The sequence below is a fragment of the Rousettus aegyptiacus genome, unplaced genomic scaffold (assembly GCF_014176215.1).
Source record: "Rousettus aegyptiacus isolate mRouAeg1 unplaced genomic scaffold, mRouAeg1.p scaffold_m13_p_10, whole genome shotgun sequence".
In the NCBI taxonomy this organism is placed as follows: Eukaryota; Metazoa; Chordata; class Mammalia; order Chiroptera; family Pteropodidae; genus Rousettus; species Rousettus aegyptiacus.
The window spans coordinates 99,198,901-99,222,385 of NW_023416285.1; the positions used below are offsets into that span (position 1 = coordinate 99,198,901).

At 52.5% G+C, this 23,485-nt stretch overlaps 1 protein-coding gene across 3 annotated transcripts in view; it reads left to right on the forward strand.

The window, feature by feature from the left end:
- LARP4B (La ribonucleoprotein 4B) overlaps positions 1-21,486 on the forward strand; it is a 56,762-nt gene extending 35,276 nt beyond the window's left edge. For 2 of the 3 annotated variants that reach the window (XM_036228239.1, XM_036228240.1), the window contains exons 8-18: positions 1,618-1,721; positions 4,996-5,106; positions 5,965-6,018; positions 6,103-6,312; positions 8,603-8,709; positions 9,175-9,426; positions 13,377-13,422; positions 14,575-14,739; positions 16,806-16,930; positions 17,015-17,117; positions 18,140-21,486. In XM_036228239.1, coding sequence (XP_036084132.1) covers positions 1,618-1,721; positions 4,996-5,106; positions 5,965-6,018; positions 6,103-6,312; positions 8,603-8,709; positions 9,175-9,426; positions 13,377-13,422; positions 14,575-14,739; positions 16,806-16,930; positions 17,015-17,117; positions 18,140-18,412 — 1,550 coding nt within the window. In that variant the 3' untranslated portion in view covers positions 18,413-21,486. The remainder of the gene's footprint in view (positions 1-1,617; positions 1,722-4,995; positions 5,107-5,964; positions 6,019-6,102; positions 6,313-8,602; positions 8,710-9,174; positions 9,427-13,376; positions 13,423-14,574; positions 14,740-16,805; positions 16,931-17,014; positions 17,118-18,139) is intronic. The other variant, XM_036228238.1, reaches the window with a different exon arrangement.
- Positions 21,487-23,485: the final 1,999 nt, after the last annotated feature.

Here is a 23,485-nt window from a genome sequence, read left to right on the forward strand (position 1 = left end):
GGTCCAGGAAGTAGAAAAGAACATGAAAGAAGTTGTGAGAGGTACAAAAATAAATAATGGTATTTCGAGTAAAGTAGCATATATTTTAATTAGCATTCTAGCCATTATAGGATCCTTGCAAATTTCACATTCCTGCTGAAGTTTTGGTGAAATCACACTTTTCTTTAAAGGACTTTGTGAATGAGGCTGTCCCTCGAACACTTGGCAGCATCGGGGAAGGTTAGAACGGTTGTCAGAGGCCTGCGGCAGTTCGGCACACGCGGGTGTCCGAAGCCTGAACGTGCTTGTGTGCCACGGTGCAGTTCGCCGGTGCCCTGCCCTGCTTTGCAGATGGAGGCACTCATTTTATTTATTTTTTTTAAAACCACTTTACTCTGAGGTAGTTTATCTACAGTGAACCGCGTATTTAAAGTCCGCAGTTGGATCCGTTCGGACGTGTGGATACAGCGGTGAAACCTTCTCTGGTAAAGCTGATGACCACGCCTGCCACTGCCCACAGCTTCCTCGTGCTCTTTGTAATGCCCCAACCCAGGATGTCTTCAGCGGGGATTAGTTTTACGTTAAATGTACAACATGTTGCATTTGTTAAATAATAGGGTGGTTTTTCATTACAAAAATAACCTGTTGTAATAAGGCTTACAAGTACCAGCTGGTTTATTTCTGTAGTCTCCCTCCTCGGGGCTGCTCTGCTGAGCTGCTCCCACAGTGTCCTTCACAAAGAACTTGGTGTCGCATGTGTCCCCACCCCGCCTGAAGATTTCTGACTGGTGGGCCGTGGCCCAGCCTGAACCGAAGCCCCATTTCTCTAAGTCAGTGTGGTGACTGCATCACTGACTCTCAGGTAGAGGTGTGTACGGATTCTCCTGGCTTCGTTGTACTGCTGACGGTCAGTGAAGATGTTTTTTGGTGTGCATCTGACTTCACTGAAATGGAAAAAGATGATCCTCTGACCTCAGCAACGTAGTTGGGTTTTCCATTCACAAATAAAAGTCCTCTATATTCTGTTCCTAGGCAGCTGTCGTAAGGTCATTAAATTATTGAAGCAGCTAATGAAGACAGTTTGGAAGTCATATGCCATGAAGTTTGTATTCTGAAAACTACCACTGTTTCTTGAGACAGTGTTATCTTTCCAGCGTTGCTTCATTTTGGGGGGTCCATTTAGAACAGAAACCTGTTTTATCAGCTGAGTTTGGTTCCATCTGATCTGCTTGTTAAGGCCAATGGTTTTCTTAATGTAAAAACACTTCTGTGAGTTCTAGATAAAAAGTCATAATAAGACAGGAAGTTGTTTTATTTTAAGCACTTGTAGAGAGGAAAAGCCATTGAACCTGACTTGTAATTGTCAGTCATTTGAGCCGTTTAGAACTTTTGTTTCATAGTGTCACATTTATTAAAGCTCCTATAGGACTTTCAAAATTCTCACATTCCTTAGTTTTGGGAACTATAACATGCAAGACTAGCTTAAAAATAGTTGACTTACTGTATATCTGTTTCTTATAAATGTGTTTAGTTACATAGTATAACATCTCTTTGGAGTATCTCTATTATATAATAGAATTAAATGACTGATTTGTTTTAATATTTATGTTTTACCACTCAATTTTTTTCTCTTTATAGCTTTACCTTTAGTCCAAGTGGATGAGAAGGGAGAAAAAGTCAGGCCAAATCAAAACCGTTGCATAGTGATACTACGTGAGGTCTCGGAGTCCACCCCTGTGGAGGTAAGTCAGCCCCTTCAGAAGGCCCCGGGCACAGCCTCTTTTTTTATGAAAATGAAGTCTGGAGATCATAATTTGAGAACTTCTCACTTGGGCACAGTAGCTGATAGTTTGAGTCATCAAAAGTAATCAGCTGTTACAGAATTGCTGCACAACCTGCGACTTGTCCAGATGTGTCAGCTGAGTCGTAGTGTGTGGTAGCTGAGGGCCGTGCCTTGAGCGAGTGAAGCGGAGTCTTCCTCTAGGGCATGTCCGAGTCCGTGTGCTCCGGGGGTCGAAGAACCTGGACGCTCGGTGTGTCTGTCTCAGGTCTAACGTGAGTCAAGCCTTTAAGGGACTCATGCTGTGCATTTTTAAATACCTTCTCTGGAGGGAGCAGGTGAGTGTGTGTGGGGTTTATTCCAGCCTGTTCTTGGTGGAGTGTAACAAAGGTGGACTCGTGGTAGACTACAGGACTCTCGAGTACAGCCTTGTTCTAGAAAGTTTTACTTTCTGTTCAACTTAGGCTATTTTTACACATTCTCTATTATAGTATATAAAGAAAAATTAGGATTGAAAGTTTTTCTTTTAATTACAGTTCTGAATATGAAAGGTCAACATACTTCTCATATTAATATGGATGTCTATAAACTCACATTAATATTTGAAACATGGGTCCTAAGTGTCAAGACTTGAGACATTTGTAAAGACCACAACCAAGAAGAAGTGCCCACTTTTAGCTGCTGACATGGGTCTTGGTATCTTGTTTTTCCAAACAGCATTCCCCTCTGTTTTAGAACACAAATGGTGGAAGTCTCCATAGAGGTTTGGAACTTCTATGATAAATTTAAAGCTGAAAAAGGAAGGCGGGGGAAGGTGGTCCCCTTCGCATAAGTAAAGGACAATGAGTTGCTGAACCGGCTGTGTGGCAAAGACAGATGCTCCTCTGAGGCCTGGGGCCAGGCATATCCAGGGAGTTCTTTTTCTTTGGAACCAGGTGTTAGTGATGAGAAAACTTTTAATTGCAGTTGATCTGGTGGATAATTCCTCGGCACCAAGTCCGGGGACCCACTTTCGTTGGCGCTAACATAGCCACAGGCTTTCCTGTCCTGTGCGCGCCGTGTGGCTTTTCACCCTTTTACTTCTGACCCACCTGTGTCTTTGTGTTTAAGCCGGTAAGTGGTTAGAGTTGGGTCTCGCTTTTTCTACCCAGAAGACATTTTCACCGAGCATAGAATTCTGGATTCACAGGGTTTTTTTCTTTCTATATTTTAAAGATATTCTGCTCTGTGCTGGCGTACACTTTCTGAGGATCAACCTGCCCTTTTTATCTTCATTCCTCTGCACGTCATGAGTCTTCCCGTCTCTTGCTGCTGCTTTGATTTTTATCATTAATTTTAGGATATTTCACTTCAATGCACCTTGATGTAACTCTCAAGTTTCTTTTTTCTTTTTTCGTCACAGTCTGCTCCTTTATTTAAACAACTGCCTATGAACACACACACAGCGTTTTCACCGCACATAGACTAGGTTCATCTCCAAGACGTGTACCTGCAGACTCTTGCAGAATCGCTGTGTCGAACTCAGAACGCGGTGTCTGTCTCTTGGTGTCACTTACGTCCCTCCCTCCAGTGGGGAGAGGGTTGAGCTTTATACCCAATAAACTAAAACTTAAATTCTCTCTGCTCTCCGGACGAGCCTGTGTGTCCCTGCTGTTGGAACCATCGTTGCACCAAACACTGCAGTGTTGGAAAGAGAATGAGCGAGATCCAGTGACATGGGTCCGTCACAACGGTCACAGCTCCTGGGCTGGGACTAGGAAAGTGCCCGTTCCTGGCAGCACGGGGTCTCGCCCGCTTGTCCAGCAGGCTTGACCCTGCCCTCTGGAGGTGGTTCCCCTCTGCTGTACTTCAAAGTACAGCGGACATTCAACGTTCTGTTAGTTTCAAGTATACAACGTAGTGATTTGACATCTGTATACCTTACAAAGTGATCATAATTCTGGTAATCTTTTGACACTGTTCAAATTTATTACAATATTACTAACTACATTCCCTATGTTGTACATCACTTCCCTATGAGTTATTTATTTTAAAACTAGAAATTTGCTTTCGAGTTTCTCGTACTGGAAGTTAACTGAGGCTGTACTTCTCCAAAGTTTATTTTTTCCTTTTCTCTTCTCCTATCTTCTGAAAACCTGTAACTAGCTGTTAATCCTGCTTAGGGTACTTCTTGTTTTAGACATTGTATTTTTCATCTTCAGAAGTTCAATTTGGATCTTTCTTTTTATTATAATCCTCCCTTTGTCTATTTAATATGCTGTCTTTACCTTTTTGAATATAGGGCATATATCCAATAACTATTTCAATGTCCTTGCTTACTGATTCCATCATCTATATCATTTCTGGATCTAATTTGATTGATTGATCTTTCTCATTATAGGTCATGTTTTTCTTTTTTTCTTTTTCTTTTTCTTTTTTTACCATCTGGTGAACTTTGAGTGGATGCCAGACATTTGGGACTTGCTTGGGTGCTGAATGTTTTCCGTTTTTTCTATGGATTTTGTTGAGCTGCATCCTGAGGGCCCAGTGACTGACTTGGAATCAGTGTGGCCCTTCGGGGTGTTGGTCAGGTGGGAGCAGAGCCCCCTTTTTCTAGAGCCGGTTCCTGTGCCACCTGGGGCACTGGTGCCGTGCGGTCTGCCTGCTGTCCTGTGCCTTGAGACCATTTTGTACCCTGGCTTTTGGGAAGGCACACTGCCATTCTGGTGAGCACTGGGGAGACTCTGAGGGCCCTGGAGTGGGGGGCTGGGCTCGCCTTCCGGGCCCCGCAGCGTTCTCAAGCTCACCTGTACTGCACGGCCTGGGGTTCACTGTCTGAAAACTGTGATCTTGTGTATTTTGTCTTCTATTTTTAGTTGTTTCACGTGGAAGGATAAATCTGGTTCACTTTTGCTGGAAGCAAAAATGCAATGAATTTATAAATTTTTAAAATTGTTCCCCCACCCCTAGCCTACTGGTAAAGTAAAATGATATTTTCACAGTAATTTAGCTTGACAGTATCTTGGGAGTAGAGAAAGCTGTCAGTTAAGCTGCGGACTTATTTTCTTGTGGCAATGGGACCCAGTTATGGAAGCCACACTGAACCCCTCAGCCATTTTGAAGGAGAGATTTACTAGATATCAGTATGTTGGACTTTGTCTAAGGATCCGTCCTGAAATGCATGTGTCATTTTTATATGGTGAGGACAAAAGACGGCATGGTAGAGAATTAATTTCTAACCTTTCCTTTTCCTGTAGGAAGTAGAAGCACTATTTAAAGGAGATAACTTACCAAAATTTATAAACTGTGAATTTGCCTATAACGATAATTGGTTTATTACATTTGAAACAGAAGCGGATGCACAACAGGTAAGCTGCTCCCTCCCCGGGCAGTACAGAGGTTGCCGGTACTTGACAGTTAGTACATAGTGGGACTAAATTTGGGCGCTGAGATGACTGCATCGTGGGATTAAATTTGAATGTGCAGTGCAGATCCCTTGGGCCACACAGATGTAAGTGGGGGTGTGTGTGTGGACAGCGCTGAACGGCGTGACGCGCCTGGTGCTGTTTCCTAAGGGCATGAAAGGCGAGCAGCCCGGGAAAGTCAGTTCTGTTTTTGCATCTGGGCAGAGAGAGGTTTTACTTTTTGGCATGTGTTTGGAGAAATTTAAACCTGTCCTTACCTTTCCTTCGGCATCACACGTGTTACCAGGTGCTCGGAAGGGCTCCAGAGAGGGGCCCTGGGAGGAGACGCGGGCCAACAGGAGCACGCCTGCGGGAAGCCCGCGGGGTTCGCCCTTAGGGGGTCAGTGCAGGGTACTGAGAGAGGAACGGACTCTGAAAGACGGGCTTTACCTGACGGAGGCGGACGGGTGCGGGAGCAGGTCACGGGGTCGGAGAGGAACGAGGCCTGTGATCCTAGTCTCTTTCTCTCCTGGGCTGGAATCCCAGTTTCAAGTCGGGGTCGTTACTAGGACCCCCTAGGTCGGGACTCTTAGCCCGTGGTCCCCGGGGAGGCGGTGGTGAGCCTGTCAGCACCCACGGAACCAACACAGATGTTCTCCGTGGGAATTTCGGGTAGAGGTTCCATAGCACTTAGAAGGTTTTTTTGGGGAATTTGTGGCCCAAAGATTAAGAATCACTATGCTATGTCGTGTCCACTGTATTTTAAGCATACGATTAGTTTTAAGATTAACGCAGTGATGTTTTGGATGATTTTTCCCTCAGGCTTACAAATATCTGCGAGAAGAGGTCAAGACTTTTCAAGGAAAACCAATTAAGGTAAGCAAGACCATCAATTATACTTGCTCGCAAATCAGTAACCTGAAGTATTTTAATAGACACGTGTTACGTATTGTCGCACAGGCACGGATAAAAGCAAAGGCAATAGCTATAAACACATTTTTGCCAAAGAACGGCTTCAGGCCCCTGGACACGAGCGTCTACACGCAGCACCGCTACACGGCGTCCTTTTACCTGCCCCCGGTCTACAGCCCCCAGCAGCACTTCCCTCTCTACAGCCTGGTCGCCCCCCAGACGTGGTCGGCAGCGCACGGCTATCTCGATCCACCCCTGGTGAGTCCCGTCTCGTCTTACCGCTCAAGTACAGAGAGTCATGTTGTGACACCACTAGGTGCTTCGAAGGAGCAAGCTTTTTGTCTGCTAGGCGACACATACGTCTGCAGCTTGCTGTAGAAGAACAGACCTCCTGGTTCTGTGGTGGGCTTTACGTTTAAGTGGGAGATAAATGTGGAACCATGTATGTTAAAAAACCTTCAAACACTTTAACCTCAGGTTTCTGCCCAGGCCGTCTGCCCTCCTGCCTTGCATCTCCCTTCCTGGGCGACGCAAGGTGTGGGGCGGCAGGGAGCCGTGTGCACAGAGGGGCGAGGGGTGCTCGTGAGGGGAACTGCGTCTTAAATGGTCGAGGGTAAGTAAAGACAGACTGTCTGAGGAGCTTCGTTTCTCACGGCAGCCCTCGAGGTGGTAGGCATGATGCATTTGCTGCAGGTTTTGGCTGGCGTTAAGGCCTGTGGTTGGAATTCGTAGATTTATAATAGATTCAGTCATTTTTCTTCCGCTCTGCTGGTGCAGATATTAGAAAGGTTGGGTGGGCTGTGGGCAGGAGCTTGGAGGGGTGCCTGCGAGACGCAGCTGATGGGGGGCAGGAAACAAAGTGGTTGTGGGGCTCCCCCAGGCAGGGCGGGGTGGGCTGCTGGACGGAGGTGGCTCTGGCTGCCGGTGGGCTAGCTGGATCCGTGCTGGGTCGTGGACATGGCCGCAGACCGCATCAGGGGACATTGGGACGGCCCCTCAGCTGTGTGGGGAGTCACCTGAGGCTCTTGGTAACTGAAGAGGATGCGCCTGAGCGAGGAGTGTTGACACAGCTGGGTGGTAGGTGGGTGTTACGTATGAGAAGGTAAAGGTATGTGTCCGTGAAAGGGCAGTCTGGAAAAGACAGGTGCGTCGAGTGGGCGGTATCGCAAGAGTGGGACCCAGACAGAGAATGCTGTGGCTTCCACGCCGGGGCGTCGACATCCTGTCGCCCTCTGAGTGGAGCGCGAGCAGCAGAGCTGGAAGGGACGGAAGCCGCCTGAGGGCGCGCGGTGTGCGTGCTCTCGGCCAGAGCGTCATCGAGGCGGGCCCTGGGCAGACGAGGCGGGCAGGCTCTGTCTGAGCGGCGTCTTAACCGTGTCCTCCGGTGTGCAGGACGTGCACCTGCGGCTCATGAGCAGAACAGGTGGGGAGAGACACCCAGGAAAGGGCGGCACGCGGCCGAGCCCCCCGCAGTCCTGAGCAGTTCGTGAACGGACCGGGCAGATGCACGCTCACGGGCAGTGTTGTGGCTGTCTCTCGAGTGAATTCTAGTGGTTAGGGAACGTGCTGCCTTCCTGAAGTGTTCGTCGTGCTCTGTAAAAGCGTGCTGGTGGCCGCAGAGTTAGCGTGAGAGAACCCTACAGGGCGAGAGTCAGTCACTCTGTGACTGCCGTCTGCAAGGAGGCTGCCCGCCATGCTCGTGCTGGTTGGCTCTTGGACTGAGTTGCTTTTCTGAGTTTCTAATCACACCTCTCCCTTCCAGGGTGGGGTCCTATGGGACCGTGGGCCAGTTGTCTGACCACTTGGACGGTTCCTGGTCTAGAGTGTGAGGCCCTTTTGCTTGCTACAAAACACACTGCATCATTTTGAGCAGAAATGAAGAGGTGGTGCCTTTTAATTCTCAGGACGTTAAGTTGTTAGCAACGAATTTATTTTTAAACTTGAGCAAAATTACTCAAATCCCAGAGTTGTATGTGTAAAGTACATATGTGAAATGATTCATCTTGATCGGTCTTACCATGATAAACAGTCTTCAGAGTCCTGTACTGGTACGAGTGACATATTCCTCAAAGTTCTGGCTCCTTCAGACGGGGGGATTTCTGATCAAAGCGTTGGGCATTAACTAAGTTTTAAGGGTTTCTGTCTCCCGCGGCGTTCCGAGGATTTCCCTCACCATATAGGGCATAGGGGTGAGGAGGAGTTGCTGACCTCCTGCCTGTCTGGAGGTGGTTCGTGGTCCCTGGGGTTGAGCGTTGGAGCCCGAGAGGAGCGTGTGTGGTCTTCGCAGGTGCTCCGCTCTCCCGGCCATTTCCATGCGTGTCCCCAGCTGCCTTGTGGGCTTGCCGTCAGGGTCGCCTGAGACGGACCACCCGAGCATCTTAAAGCCCGACTCTTAGCTGTTAGCAACAACCTTACCCAGTGCTCTTCCTAGCCGTGAATGTTTTAAGTATGAAACGTGGAGAAACGACCGGGTCACCGCAAGAGGCAGTGGTAACCAGCTCGGGGTCTGGGTATGGCTTGTTGACTTGTCTGTTTTTAATGATTCTAGGTAACTCCATTTCCAAATACTGGATTTATAAATGGGTTTACGTCTCCAACTTTCAAACCCGCAACATCTCCGCTGACTTCACTCAGACAGTACCCTCCGAGAAGCAGGCAAGTTCCGTGGGCGACTAAAATGCTGCTTGTCCACCGTTCGTCATAAGGGTCCTTGTCACTTCATATCCCTTAAAAGCAAAACAAAGCGTGTTAGACCGTGGGCCTTGCCAGGTGTGCGAGCCCTGTTTCCTGCGCACAGACAGAGGCTGTGACGACCGCCAGTGGCGACTCGCAGAGAGGGGAGACCGCGGGGCGCGGGCATGCGGCGGCGTGTGCCGCCTCGCCCGCAGCAGGCGGGCTCCCTCGCACGGGCGCCTGGGCGGCCCGCAGCTCTGCCCCGGCACGTCACTGACACCCTGCACCGTCTGCACGGTCAGACGGTCCACGTGTCAGCCGTTTCCCCGCTTCGTGTATTTTTTCTAAAAAGATAGCCAAGCACATGTCCGCTTGGACATTGCTGTGTTAGCACGTTCATTTCATACTGCTGTCTGTGATCACTTCATGACAACGTCTTGTTTGCAGGAACCCCAGTAAATCCCATCTGCGCCATGCCATTCCCAGTGCAGAGAGAGGACCTGGGCTGCTCGACAGTCCTTCGATATTTAACTTCACTGCGGATCGGTTAATTAACGGAGTGCGGAGCCCACAAGCCAGGCAGACAGGCCAACCCAGGACCCGTGCACAGAACCCTCCAGCCTTTGCCAAGAGAGATGCTGGGCCTGGGCGAGCAGAGCCGAGCAGCCTCGAGCCCTCCCCTGGCCTAGGTAGAGGCCGGTGAGTCACTTGGAACTTTAGTTGAATGGGGCTTACGTACTTGTAAATGCTTAATACTCCCAAACTCTATTTAGATGTGTTTTATAATCATTTTCAAATACGTAATATGTTTCGAAAATCAAATTGAAGGCTGCAACCGTGAAAGGTCTCATGTAATTACTCACAGGTTTTACTTCTAGAGCAGAGCCCAAACGGGTCTCATCTTTGTTGTAATAAAAAATCATGGAATGAGAACTCTAGGTGGAGTGGGGACATGTTAGGTCACAGTCATCGTTCGCGGAGAATTTCGAGCCAGACGGATCCAGAGCCCGCGATGTGCGAGCCTTCCGTGTCTTCCCGCTCCTGCCGCACAGAAGGCCGACTCGTTCTGCGCCCTGCTCCTCCCGTCAGCCAGCAGGGTCACGCGGTAGACAGGTGCTGAGCCGTGCAGCCAGGCTGATGGGGGCGAATTTATTTGTAAGGCGGAATGGTGCCGTGGGTCACACAGAGGGAGGCCCCACCCCTGGGCGTCGGTCCCGCAGGGAGGTGAGATTAGATAGGTGGAGGGGAGTCGGGAGTATGTTCAGTCACCTGCCTGTGGGTGACAGACGGCAGCTGCTCTCCCCAGCTCCGCCTCTCAGTACTGGTTTGATGGGGCTCTCAGGAAGGAGACCGCCCTCTGACAGCCAGCTCAGCCTGCCGAAGCTCTTTTAAAAAACATGCTTTGCAGACTTGGATGAACACATGTCCAAGTGTCCTGCTCAGAGCGTACAGCATGGTGTCTGTCTGACAGGTCCCAAGACCGTGGGTCTCTCTGTTTCCCTGGCGCGTGTGCTTCCAGGGCAGGTCGGGGCGTGCGGGGCCCACAGGCCGTCCGCCGTCTTTGGAGTGGCTACGCGCACAGCCAGGCCTTGGGGGGGTCGCAGGGCAGAGTCAGTGGCCAGGGCAGCGCAGTGCACTGCTGGAGCGCTGGTGTGTCGGGCGTCACTCAGTTCGGTGGGCACTGGAGGCTGAGGGGCAAAGGGGGGCCCTGAGGAAATGCAGGGCGGCGGTTTCAGGAGACAGCTGCCACGTGTGGCGCCGGAGGCTCTTAGGGGTTCGGGGGTGTCAGACCGAGAGGTCTGGAGCAGGGCCTGCGGGCCCTCAGGAAGGGCAGAAAAGGGGGTGTCAGACCGAGAGGTCTGGAGCAAGGCCTGCGGGCCCTCAGGAAGGGCAGAAAAGGCGCCACCAGGGAGACGGGTTCCCGGGTCCCTAGCCCCTCACACCCCATCTTCCTCTAGCACTTTCTTTTGGGAGAAGCTCCATGAGAAGTGTCCTGGCGATAGAGAGACAGGGCCTGAGGGACACCTGCCCAGCGTCCCATGGGAGGGTGAAGGGTCATGGGAAACTGAGGAGCACCTGGTCGGCCAGTGCCGCCCACCTCTGGCCCACACCCATCACCCCCCACGGCGCCTCAATTTCTGGACAAGGGTAGTGGTGAGTTCATGCTTCTGCCCAGTGGGGACTCTAAGAAAATAGTCTGCGCCCTGAGGGCTGTAACCACCGGCACGACACTGGCGGGGCGCAGCCGAGCAGGGCGCAGCCGAGCGGGGCGCAGCCGAGCGGGGCGCAGCCGAGCGGGGCGCAGCCGAGCGGCACACACCCGAGAGGCTGGCCGGAGGCCCTGGTCGTGCTGGCAGCCGGCTCTGCCCTGCTCCTCCCTGTTCTGTCCCCAGGCAGGGTGTCTTCAACTGGAGGGCAACCCTGAGGGACCTGAGTCTCAGCAGCTGTGCCCCGCCAGCACCCCCTTTTCTAGCTTCAGTTTCGTCTCCCGTTAGCTTTGTCCGTTGGGTGCGAGGAGCAATCCGAGGCTCCCCAGGAACGCCCTTGGACCACGCGTGGCTCTCCGACCCCTCTGGAGCAGCCGTGCACAAGGGCAGTGACCCAGCCAGGTTCAGTGGCGGGAGGGGCCCAGCTGGGCAGGCGGCCGTCCCGGTCACGTCACCTGCTGAGAGCACCCTGCTCTGGCGACCGAGACAGCCAAACCACCGGAGTTGGCGGTGGTGGGCCTGGGAGCAGAAGCCGTTCCGGGGGTGCTGGGTGTGCCCTGTGGGGCCTGGGCACGCGTGCCGCTGTGGCCTGAGTCTGGTCACGTGCAAAGCGGGTGCTGCGTCTCGGAGCGAGGGCCATCCTTGAGGGTGCTGCCGACCCACAGCCTCGCCGCCAGTCTGCTCCCCGGTGGGGCCCACGCCCCTGCTGCGGGATGGGCTCCAGGTCTGGACGTGCTGCGTGGGCACCAGGGGCCGAAGGCGGCATCTGCTCAGGTCCGCCGAGTGGTGCTGGCGGGCCGGAGGCAGGCGGAAGTGCAGCCTCCTCCGGGATGGGACGGGGCTGGCACTGGGACCTCGAGTGCAACCCTTGCTCGAGTGTCGCCGGGGTAACGGAGAGGAGTCTGGACACCACCTCTTTCACCCAGCTGGAGCCTCTTCTAAAGCGATGGCTTCAGCACAGATGCCGGTACACTGTCTCTTCCACAAGCCCCCTCCCAAGGTCTGCTGTCACCAGAGTTTGAGCCTGCTTTTGTGGGTCGCTGTCCAGCCAGGTGCTTAGCACTCCTGCTTGAGAACCAGGGGAGACCTGGACTTCAGCCACTTCTGCGTCCACATACAGCGCACAGCACACGTGTTGCCTGAAGTTCCGCCTCCGGGAGGATCCCCTCGCACACTGGATTTTTGGGGGTGCTCCTGATAGGGGAGTGATGCCAAGGCAGTCAGCACACCAGGTCCCTGTCTTGGGCAGTGCCCCACAAAGCCGTCAGTGTGGGTCAGGAGCACGGAGGTGCTGCCCTGGGCTGCGGGACCATGGCTCAGACACACAACCAATGCTGGTGGCGGGCACTCAGGTCTGGGCTCATGTCCATGGCTTAGCATCCTGCTCGTGATGGGCGGCTCGTCCGTGGTCACTGCTGTCCATAGTCAGGCATTCAGTCTTTACTGGAGCTGACTCTGGAGTTGACTGTACAGCAGAGCGTGTGACCTTGCTCTGGAGTCCGTGCGGTTAGCACTCTGCTGCTCCTGGGTGGGTAGGCCAGAGGCTCCGTGCACGCCCTTGGCGTTAGCTGAGGGCACGAAGCTCCTCATTCTGATTAGCTAGACCATCTTGGACAAGAGTGCTTATAGGTTTTATATAAAATAATTTGTCAAGATTGCCTCAGTTTCTTTCCAGTTTATATGACACCTCAAGGGAGTCTTCCCGTTCAGGTGGAATGACAGAGGGACGAGTCAACGGACGTGAAATTATAAATTGGAGTAATAACGTGAGTGGTTAGGCCAGGCAGCCCGTCCAGCGTGGCAGAACTGTCTTAGGACCCTCGGGGCCTGCCGTGGCCACTGCATTTCTGTGCCGCAGTACGTGGCCCAGCTCGGAGCCACGGCCGTCTAGCTGCCGCGCCTGCAGCCAGCAGCTGGGCAGAGGCGGAGCGCGCGGTTTGGAAACGCACGCGCGTTCAGTGGCGAAGCGCGGGCCGTTGACTCGGACAGTCCAAGGCCTGGGTGGCGGGGAGGCAGCACGGGCCGACCATCTGCTGGGGTCTTCGCGTTTTGGACGATGCACCTGGGACGTTTCGTTGCTGTTCCCTAACAGTTCACCTGCTAGGTCAGTGTCAGATTTTATACATCACGTCATTCCACCTGAATGGATGTTCAAGTATCAATAGCATAACAAATTTTAAATAGCCTCTAGGAGAATTCTTTTAATAAATGTGTGTTTTTTTTTTTTCTGTTTTTATTTACCTATCTGTACATCACTTTCGGTCCTTTACTATAAAATTTTTGTTTTGCTTACACTTTTTAAGTTGGGATTTTAGAATCAGAAGTCATCTGTGGAAGGTTATAAAGTCATAAAGATTGAATGTGTGTGCTCTCATCTTAAATGTGCTCAATGAAAAATGTTGCACGTGGGAAGAAGTTAACGCTGGCTTTCCTCTCCTCTAGGAAAAATTCCTTCGGTTACCGGAAGAAAAGGGAGGAGAAGTTTACAGTGAGTACATCAGATTCATGTCATTTTTAGAAGACATTTAAATCAAATTTACATGGAGCAAACGTGAAATTTTTGCTCCTCTAAGAGGGAGGAGGTGGCGGCTTGTTTCCTGTCGTGGCCTGGTGCACGTAGGTGCGTTTGCTGTGCAGCAGGGTGCAGCCGAGAACGCGCTCTGCACATGCCGTGGTTGGCCAGGTGCCTGCATGCCCTTCTCTGTGGTCACCATGCAGTGTCATTCACAGTAACTGGACTCAGCAGGTCGAGAGACAGGAAGAAACCCTCGCGGTGGGCGCCCTTCAGAACGTGTGCGCACCGTGCAGAGCGCCGCCTGCGCCGCGCTGCGCGGCGGGTACGAGTGCCGGGTGCGGGCGGCTGTTCCCCGTGCGTGTGTTCCGCCCGGATGCAAACCCACTTCTCTTTCTGCTCCTTGTCGCCTTCAGCCAAGGAACGGGACCCCGGCAGAGTGACCTTCGGCTTACTAAAGCAGGCCGATGGTAGCTTTCCAACCAAGTTGCAGCACCGCCTCTCTCCTGAGATCTCGGGCTCACAGTGGACACTCAGATACCCTCTGAGTTCACTTTCTTGATGTTGGGGAACGTGACAGTTTCTAAGGTCACATCTTTCTTTACGTAGCGATTTAAAAATGCGAAGTGTTTCTAGAAATTAATTTTCAGATACATCTCCTTTATGACTAAGGTTGCAAACTGTCCTGTAATAACAGGAAACTTGAGAGGAATAGGTTAACGTCTAGAGTCGGGCTGCTCGGGCTGTCGATGGCAGGGTCCAGTTCTGCAGACTCCTCCTTGTGCGTCGCTGTCACTTGCTGCACCAGCTGTGCACCTACGCGCTGCGTGTTCTGTGTTGTCTGGCTGGGCAGGCACCAGGGGTCTGGGTGGTCGCAGACAAGCAGCCCTGCACGGCATGTGATCGTGCCCAGCGGTCAGCTTTACAGCGTTGCTCCCAGTAGTGAGACTGCCTGACGCGTGGCATTGGAGCAGGGGACAGTGTTGGTATGGTCGGATTGTCTGTTTTCTTCAGATAGATGCAGAAATCAGAAGATCAGAGAGTGGGTTATCGCCCTAATCTTCTGTAGTGTTTCTCAGTGCCGTGCCGTCTGCACGCCTACGACCTTGCCGTGTTGTTCTCTTTCAGAGGAGTCAGACTCAGTCTCCAACGCCACCAAAGCCTCCGTCTCCGAGCTTCGAATTGGGGCTGTCCAACTTCCCTCCACTGCCTGGGGCGGCAGGCCACTTGAAGACTGAGGACTTGTTTGAAAACAGGCTGTCTAGCTTGCTACTGGGATCATCAAAAGAAAGGGTAAGACATACGTCATAAGTCCAGTGGTCAAGGACGTTGGCTGAGCACGTGAGACTTTTCACATGCAGAAGAGGTTTAGAGAGGAGAGGGTAAGGGATCTGCAGAGGCCACACAGACTTCGGGTGGTTGGGTCAGAGCTGAACCCAGACTGGGGCCTTTCCTTTCCCTGTCTGCCAAGGGCAGAGGGAGAAGCCTGTGCCATGGTGTGCAGCATGGACGCTTTCCCTCACCCGGAAACTTGGATTGTATTTTTAGTGTTGCTGCGCAGGATTTGCCTTTATTTTACAAGTCAGAAGAATAATAGAGAAAAACGTGAATTATACCTGCAGTAATGTGATTTTTTAGTAATCTCTGTGAATAACAAGCCTTGAGTGACTTTTCTGCAATGTTAGTGGCTTGGGGGCTCCGTTGGCTGCCAGGCTGACAGCCCCAGGAACCCACTTCTGCTCCAGAATCTCAGGGGCGGATTGCCTGTGCTCGCTCCTCTGTCTCGCCCTCCCTAGGCCCGCTGCGCCTGATGAGGTGCGGAGGGTTCTGTGTCGCTGCCAGCAGTGGTCCCATGTTTTCTGGGGGAAGTTCACCCTCGCACACCCTATGTCAGGAGTTGGAACTCTGGCCTCTGAGCCTCTGAGTTGGGGAAGGCCGCACCTGGGCTCTAGACTCCCCACTCAAGGCCACTGTGACAGCCCCTAGTCCCCAGGCAGGGTTCATGGTGGGGTTTATAAAGCTAGCATTGAGACCTTTTTACACTGGTGTGTGGTTAATGCTCCCGTTTGGAACCTGTGAGGTCAGAATAACGATCACTTGTTAAATTTGGCGTGGCTTGTGCATTATTCTGAAGTTCCGAAGAGTACTTTCTGAGTTATGAGTGCCTGCCTCATAGAATGAGTGAGAGAATCAGTGCATGTTAGAGATCACGAATTCTAATTTCCAGACTGACTTTCCTCCCCCAAGAGGTGGGCAGAGCAGGCTGGCCTTCGTCCCTTCAAAGACAGCAAGTACTGTTCTTTTACAGTTTGAGTTTCTGTAAAATTTCTTTCGAAGAAATAATTGCTACTTTTAAAAAGCCAAAGCCTGACTTCATGGCCAGGCAGGCTCCTCTGTCCAGGACAGCGGCGACTCAGAGCTGTGGGGAAGGGCCTTGGTGGCCGTGTAGGCCTCAAGAGTTGCCAGGTGTGGTCCCCGACTGCTCACCTTCCAGCGCATCAGGCCCAACAGGCGCAACAGACCCGAGTTGACCGAGCTTTTACAAAGAGGAGGCATTTCCCTTCCCACATCCTTCCACCTCAAGCGCCAGGTCGTACAGGGGGCGGTGCTTGGGCCACGTGTCTCTGGCGCGCCCTGTGGGCAGGGGCGCGGACGGTGCCGTTCCGCCCACCTCCACCGCCGTCTGCGTAGAAAAGTAAAAGTTTAAGACAGTGTCGCCTTTTTGTACTTAATCTCACTTCCAGTTATTTATTTGCTGTCCTGCCACTTCTGTGAGTTACACGTCGTGAAGAAGACTGTGCTTGAGCTGTCACTGTGCCCGGGGCCGGTGGCCGGGGCAAGCGCATGTGGTGGGGGTGGGCATCGAACGACCGTTCCGCGCTCGGGCTCTCCCCTGTTAAATCGAGGCGCTGACACATGCCTTCCAGGGGTGTTTGTGAGTTCCGGGAAAGCAGCAGTCGGCACCTGCTGCGCGCCTCAAAATCCCGAGTCGCGTTGGTGTGGGGCCGGGCGTGTGTTTTCGGCGGTTTCTTTGTGTCCCGGGTTGTGCTAGGCATTGGGGTGTCAGGTGGGTGAGCGGGTTTCGACATTCGTTCGGTGGGGGACAAGCTTGCAGGCAGCATGGGGGAGGCAAGGGAGGGCCCAGACTGAGGTTTGCGGGGGGACAGGCTTGGGCGCTGTCTCCTGCCGCTGGTGGCTCGTGCTCCAACGGCCGCCCGGTGCCACAGCACCCTCCATGCCCCAGGAGGACAGCGGGCAGCCATCGGCTCTATCGGGCGGTACCCTGGTTGGCCCATCAGATCACTACGACACTTGCGACGCTTTACCTGCCTGTGAACTGTGCTTCCCCTGGTTTTCAGGGCCTTGGCACGGACGCAGGCGTGAGCACTCTTCCCGCAGCGGCCCCCAGAGAGACCCCTGGGCCAGCCCCCTGCACCCTGTCCACGGCCCACGAGCGTGCCCCGTCCCCTGCCTGCCTGCCCGAGTAAGTACTGGCTCGCCGCCTCTTCCCCACCCCCTGGGATTGCCATCGGGTCGGACACTCACGTGTCGGGCGGCCTTTTCACAGGGACCCCAAGGTGATAGAGAAGCCGAGGGAAGCCCCGAGTGCAGACAGACTTCCTTCCGCCCCGACTGCGAGTAAATCGGTGCAGGTGAACAGTGCCGCCACGGTAGGTGCAGGGTGGTGGGTGGCCGGAGGGGGAAGCAGCCCTGCTCGGTGCCCCGGCTTTCCCGGTGCAGGCCTCTCAGCTCCGGGCACGCGGTCCAGCCCGCTGCCCGCGGTGTTCCTCGTCACGCAGCCTCAGCGCTGCGTCTCGGTGTCTGCTGACGTCCTGCTGAGTAGTCACGAGATGCAGGCCCTGGGCCCTGTGGGCTTGGCGCTCGCCCGAGCACAGACAGTCGCTCACAGGCGCAGGGACGCGGAGGCACCTCGCTCCCGCGTGGGAAGCCCCTGCCCTGCGGGGGTCCGGCCTGTTTTATTCTGATGTGTGCTGCCCTCAGTTTGATCTCGGGTCAGCTTTTGTTATTTGGATCGGGGAGGGAAATCCCGACTGCCCACCAGGTTGAGTCGTTAAAGATAATTTCTTAGGTTAAAATTATTTTTAAGTTAAATCGTTTATCGAGGCGGAATAGTTTTGACTGATTCCTCTCTGTCAATTAGCCTCATGCTTTCAGTTACCTGAAAACCCTATTCACTTTTTTTCAAGTTTTAACTCTTTGCTGAACCCACACCATCAGCTCTCTGTAGTGTGAAGTGAGCGCAAACAGTTTTAAAGGCAGTTTTGAGGTTCGTCAGTCAGCGATGGCCGTGTGGCCCTGTGCGGTGGTGTGCGCAGGAAGGGGGCAGAGGTGGCGGCTCCCAGCCTGCCCGCTCTCCGCACCCTTCCTTCGGGGCTCCTTGTGGGCCCCCATGTGGCTGGAGAACGCTTCAAGCCGGAGGGGAGCCAGCCAGCTAGCTGTGTGCCTCCGCGGCCCTTCTTGGCCCTCCCGTACTTGCAGGGGTGCGTCTCCTGGGAGGGGGCTGCTGCGGGGGAAGCTGCACAGCTGAACTCTGCAGAGCCTTTTAAAGCAAAGATGCTCCGGACTGTGGAAATTTGGCCATAGTTGAAAACTTAAGAGAAGGATGTTTTGGCCTGTTGCCCCTGGACCTGTCGCGTTTTGTAGGTAACCCCAGAGCTGTGTCTTTCCCCAGGAACTGCGGAAACCCAGCTACGCAGAGATTTGCCAGAGGACAAATAGAGAGCCTCCGTCCTCTCCGCTGCAACCCCCAAAAGAACAGAAGCCAAACACTGTCAGTTGTGGGAAGGAAGAAAAGAAGCTTGCTGAGAGAGAGCCCCCCGCCCCCAAGTCCAACCCGGGACCACCCAGAGACCAGAAGAGGCCGCTAGGGCGCCGGCCCTCGCCCCCGGCCGCAGGGCGGCGTCCACACAGAGAACAGAGCACCCCTCCCCGGTCCCCTCAGTGAGCGCCCAGGTCTGGGAGGGCTGTGAGGAGCTGAGGTCGCACGACTAAGCACTGTCCTACTCGGTACCGAGAATGAGCCGCTGGTTAGGAGCTTGCAGTGTAGACAAGGCCCGTGAAATGCCTGCAAGTTATTTTTCTTCTATGAGTCAGATTTTCCCCCTCTTGAAAAAAAGAATCTATTTTTCAGGATTTAATTAATATAAACCTTATTTTAGGTTGGTGCTTAACTGGAGGTGATGCATAAGTCTGATTTTTTTCAGGATAGAAAATGCATTTATCCTAACAAATTGATATTTTTTATTAAGCCTCCATGTGGCTATGAATGCAAGCTATAAATAGTAAGTTTTTCTAAATTAAATGGAACTGTGCTACTTCATTTTTTAAAATAACTGGTTAGCAAGTGCATGTCCCTGAGGATGTCCAGGCTGATGGGCGAGGCTGAGGACAGTGGATCGAGGGCACGAAGCGATGCCGTAGGTGAGCCTGGAGGAGGGACAGGCCAGGTCGGCACACCCTGGCCCGGCCGCATGCCCTCATTCAGAATCCCAGCAAGCGATGCTTATCTGTTTAGAAAAAGTGCAACCCCTTTTTTGACCTATTGGGCAAACAGAAGCCGCAGAGAGCCCCCGAGAGTCTGAAACCTGGAGTTTTGATGCACTGCAAGCGAATAACCAGCTCCTCAGTCCAGTCCCGAGTGGCCGTCATGTAAGATAAATTCAAAGCACATTGTGAATAGAACTCAATGGGAACATGAGCGTTGTTGCCCACCGACATGTCACCGCAGAGCTACGCCCTGGTGTTGTCTTGCTCCCACGAGCTGGCGGAAGGTCCTGCGTCTCCCCCCATGTTAGCTGGCTCCCATGGGCGCCTCCCTGACCCTCCGCATCGGCACGGGCCAAACATTACTTGATCTTGGGAGAGTGTTTGGTGACCTGTGGTGGTGGAGGGAGGGAATTCCGCTCTTTACCTCCAAGACAGGGCCTCCTGACCCCTCTGGAAGTGCTGCACTCTGAACACGCATGCACTAGAGCTAGTGGTTTCTGATGAAGTTACATATAAATTATTTTCTTTTAAAATGCCTAAATTTTTCCTTTAAGTATTCTAAGCAGCAGACATTAAAGTAAGAATATTTCCTGCTCAATGTAACCATACAGTTTATTCTGCAAAATGTTATTTAACAAGACTGAGGATTTTTTTAAAAAAGTTATTTCCATCCAATATTTAAAGACTTGAATTTTATTTAAACTTGAAAATGACTTTGCCTTAACTTTTGTATGAGACAGCGTAGAGTTCTGGAGGTGGCCCCGGGGGCGGCGTGCGTGGCGCGCAGCCGCTCGGCGAGGCGGGTCTGCCGGCGCCGGCGCCGCCGAGGCCGCGTGCGCAGGGCACGGGCGCGCGGGCGTGTGTGCAGCACACCTGGAAGATCTCACACAGCCGATCTTTTCTGACTGTTGAAAAGTCCTGTAAATGCAGATAGTCGATACTGTATGAAATGTGTGCATTTGGGAGTGTGTGCTTCGCTTGTACAGTTGTAAATAATCAGAACATATTAAAAAGGTACCCTAAAGAGAAAAATCTGATAAAAATTATTGATATATTATAAATGTTGCTATTGAGCTGAATGTAGATAGACTAAATGTTGTGGTTTGAGTATTATTTTAATTTGTTGAGGTGTTTTCCCCTCTTAAACTGGTGTGTTGAACTGCTTCTGCCTCTTCGCTGCTGCAGAGGGAAATGGACAGGCTCGTGAAAGCCTTCGCACACGGTCACGCTCTGCCTGAAAGTCTGCACACGTGCTCGTCCGGCTGGCGTGGAGGGGTTGTGGAGTGTGATGGAGAAAGCAGAGGCCAGCAGGACCTCCAGGGCAAGGGAAGCGTGGTCTGCTGCTGAGAATCACAGGCAGCCCGGCATGGCGCGCCCCGCCGGGGCCTCGGAGCGGCCCGCGTCAGTCACGCGGCTAGCCGTGCACACAGTGCTGATGCCTCGCAGATGCCTGCAGGAGGAAGATGGGGATGCATTTCTTTGTGGTTGAGATCGCTGGCAGAAAGCGTGAACAGTTGGCCTCCTAGACCCAGACCAGCAAGGACTCGAGAGACTTGGACAGGCAGCTCCAACCGAGGAGCCACCTAGCGCTACGGCCTTGCCGGAGTGGGCCCCGACGCCGTCAGCCGACGTCGTCCCCGAGTCGCTCAGGACAAAGCTGGCTTTCCCTTACGCGGGCGCGGCTGGTGGCTGGAGCTCACCGCTGCAGTTGCGGACAGGACGATGGTGACCAGCCAGTCGGCGTGGCGAGGCACGTGCCCGGCAGGCCGTGCGTGCTGCGCAGCTCCCGCAGCCGGGCCGTGGCATCCAGAGTCGCACCTTGCTCTGACGGGATTTTTATAGCACCCTTTTTCATTAAACAAAGGTGATATGCCAAATACCTGTATGATGTCCCAAAAACAGCCTTTCTCATACTACTCTGAGATTCTCCACTCACAGGAAAGAATGGGAGTTGGCACGACAGGAAGCTGTGACGCGGATGGCAGCTCTGTCACACGCAGCCAGTAGTATATGGCGTTTGTACATTAAAACAAAGTAACTTCCCTTCCCCCAGCAGTATTTCGAGGTGTAGAGTCAGATACAGCAGTCACAAATGACCTTTTAACTTGTACAGTTGTGTGATGATACTTACCATTGGGAAATCTGAGAATTCGGCCTGCTTCTCCAGACATGAATTTCAAGCAGTGTAGTTGCTTTTTAGGAGTCAGTGTCGTGACGTTTCCGATCCGGCCCTCCCGTGGGCCCTGACGAGGGCAGCCGCCACGGCAGGTGCAAGCCGTGGGCGGGTTCACACAGAAAGCAGCAGACAATCGGAGACGGAGGGAGAGCCGCCAGCTGCCAGGTCACGAGGTGGGGTGTGATGTGGAAGCTTTCTTGAGGGCTTTCGTTTTTCTGTTCTTTTCATTAAGACTGGAATCAAGCTTATGTGTAAACTATTGGTAATTTAAGTTTCCTTTGTGTCATTCAGTGTAAAACTGTCTAATTTGAAAAAAAATGTAGGTTATGAAAAATAAAGATTTAGGCACTGTTCAATTTTTCTTTTGATTTTTTTTAAATTAAAATTTTCTTTAAGAACGCATCTTCTTAACAATAATTTTTTGTCTGTTCTGTCAGCGTACGTGAGAGTGAAGCATGGGTCCCCTCCAGCTCGTGTCTGGGTTACAAAGGCGTCTGTCTTGGCACACGCGTGAGCTGTCCATGAGGACTCCCCCTTTGAGGTGCTCAGAGCGAGCACTAAAATCAAGCATTCATGAGGAGACTGCTCGTTACACCCAAGGTTTACTGTAAAAGTAGAAGTCCCTTTGTTAGCGTCTTGTTTCTCGTGTTCAAGGGCCATGTTTCATGTCTCCGTAAAGTCACTTGGAGTTGATGTTGGGGACGTAGTTTTTTGACTGTTAAGTGAGCCTCAGAAACAAAGAAAGTGGCTTATCCCTACGTAATGGTGATGCCAACACTAGTGAATGGACATGGACGGGACCTCTTAGTGTATCATTCACGTACGAGACCGATGGGCTGATTAGATGCTAATGGGCTGATTTTCTTCTGTGAATTGCCTGTTTGTATCCTTTTCTCATTTTTCTACTAGGTTATCTTGTTGACTGGGGTATTCCTTATCTGTTCCGGTGATTAATCCTTTGTTATATATGTTACAAATATTTTCTGTCAATTTCTACCAGGTGTCTTTATTTTAGAGTACCTTACAGTTTTTAATTCCCATCTAGTAAAATTTGTCAGTCTTCTCGCATATGTTTCGAGCTCCTTGGTCTTGTTTATGAAGTCCTTCCCTACTCTAGAGTCATAACAATGACCCTTCGGCACAGCTGCGTCCTCAGTCCGTCTGGAGCAGATTGCTTTCTGTCTGCGTGTGTGGTCCCAGGTAAGAACCCAACTTTACTTTTTGTCACGTGGAAAGTTTCTTTTTCCCGTGTCGCATACTAACGAGTTAGTTATTTTCCCACTGATGTGTGATGCCACCGTCGTTCCTGGCAGAGTTCCCGCGTGTGCATGCGCCTCATCTAGGCTCGCACTGCGAACCGCGGCTGACGCTGTTGGGGCGCTGTGGGTAGAACTCGCAGCATGAGCTGCGTGTGCTCCATGACGGCAGGAGTGAAGCCTGTCCGGATCACACTGTATCCCTTGTTCTTTGCACACCGTTGGTGACAGTAGACAATAAATACGTGTGAGATTAGTGAAATCTTTATTATGTATTTTCCACATGCAGCACCGGCCTAGGAAGTTGGGGGAGAAGTGGGGAGGTGTGTTAATTACTATTTCCACATAAGCACCCAAATCTTAGTGGCTTAAAATAACAAATGAACACTGGCTGAGGTAGGCTTGGCCAGGCTGCACTTGTGTGTGTCAACTGGTGTGGACCTGTTTTTGGGGTGGGGGACAGGCCCCAGCTCGTCAGCATGTGCGTCTCATCTTTGGGCCAGCAGGCTGGCCAAGACGGGCCCCCTTGTCCATCTGCACTCCCTCACGGCCGGTCTCCCGCAGGTCCCTGACCCCACCCCGTGTGGAAATGCCAGTAACCCCGCAGCGTCAGCAACAGTGAGACTGCTATGGCACGAGGTGTCCCCAGGGGCCCATGTCCTGTGGCTCAGGGTTAGCTCCTTCCCCTTGAAGCAGGGTGCTGCAGGCAGCTGTGGTAATGTGGGCCAAGGGCCTGGTCTGGCTTTTAGGGACTGTGCCAGGTCCCCAGCACATTCACATCTTGTTGGCCAGAGTGAGGACCTGTTCAGGACATGGCAAGACTTAGGAAAGGGGAGGTGGCCACCGGCCCCCACATGACAAACACCGGAGACATCCCTAACCAGCGGCCCCTCCAGGCTCATACGCGACTACCCACGTTACGGCCACCTGAGTTCGGTTGGCGTCTGAGACTGACCGCTCAGTATAGCCCATTTCCTCCTCAAGACACCCCTTCAGTCGGCGCCACCACCCGCCCATAGCTGATCCCCACTTCCTCCAGGTCTCCCGTCACCTTTGCCTCCATACGGTACCTCGATCCCTGTCGCTCTGCCCGGCCACT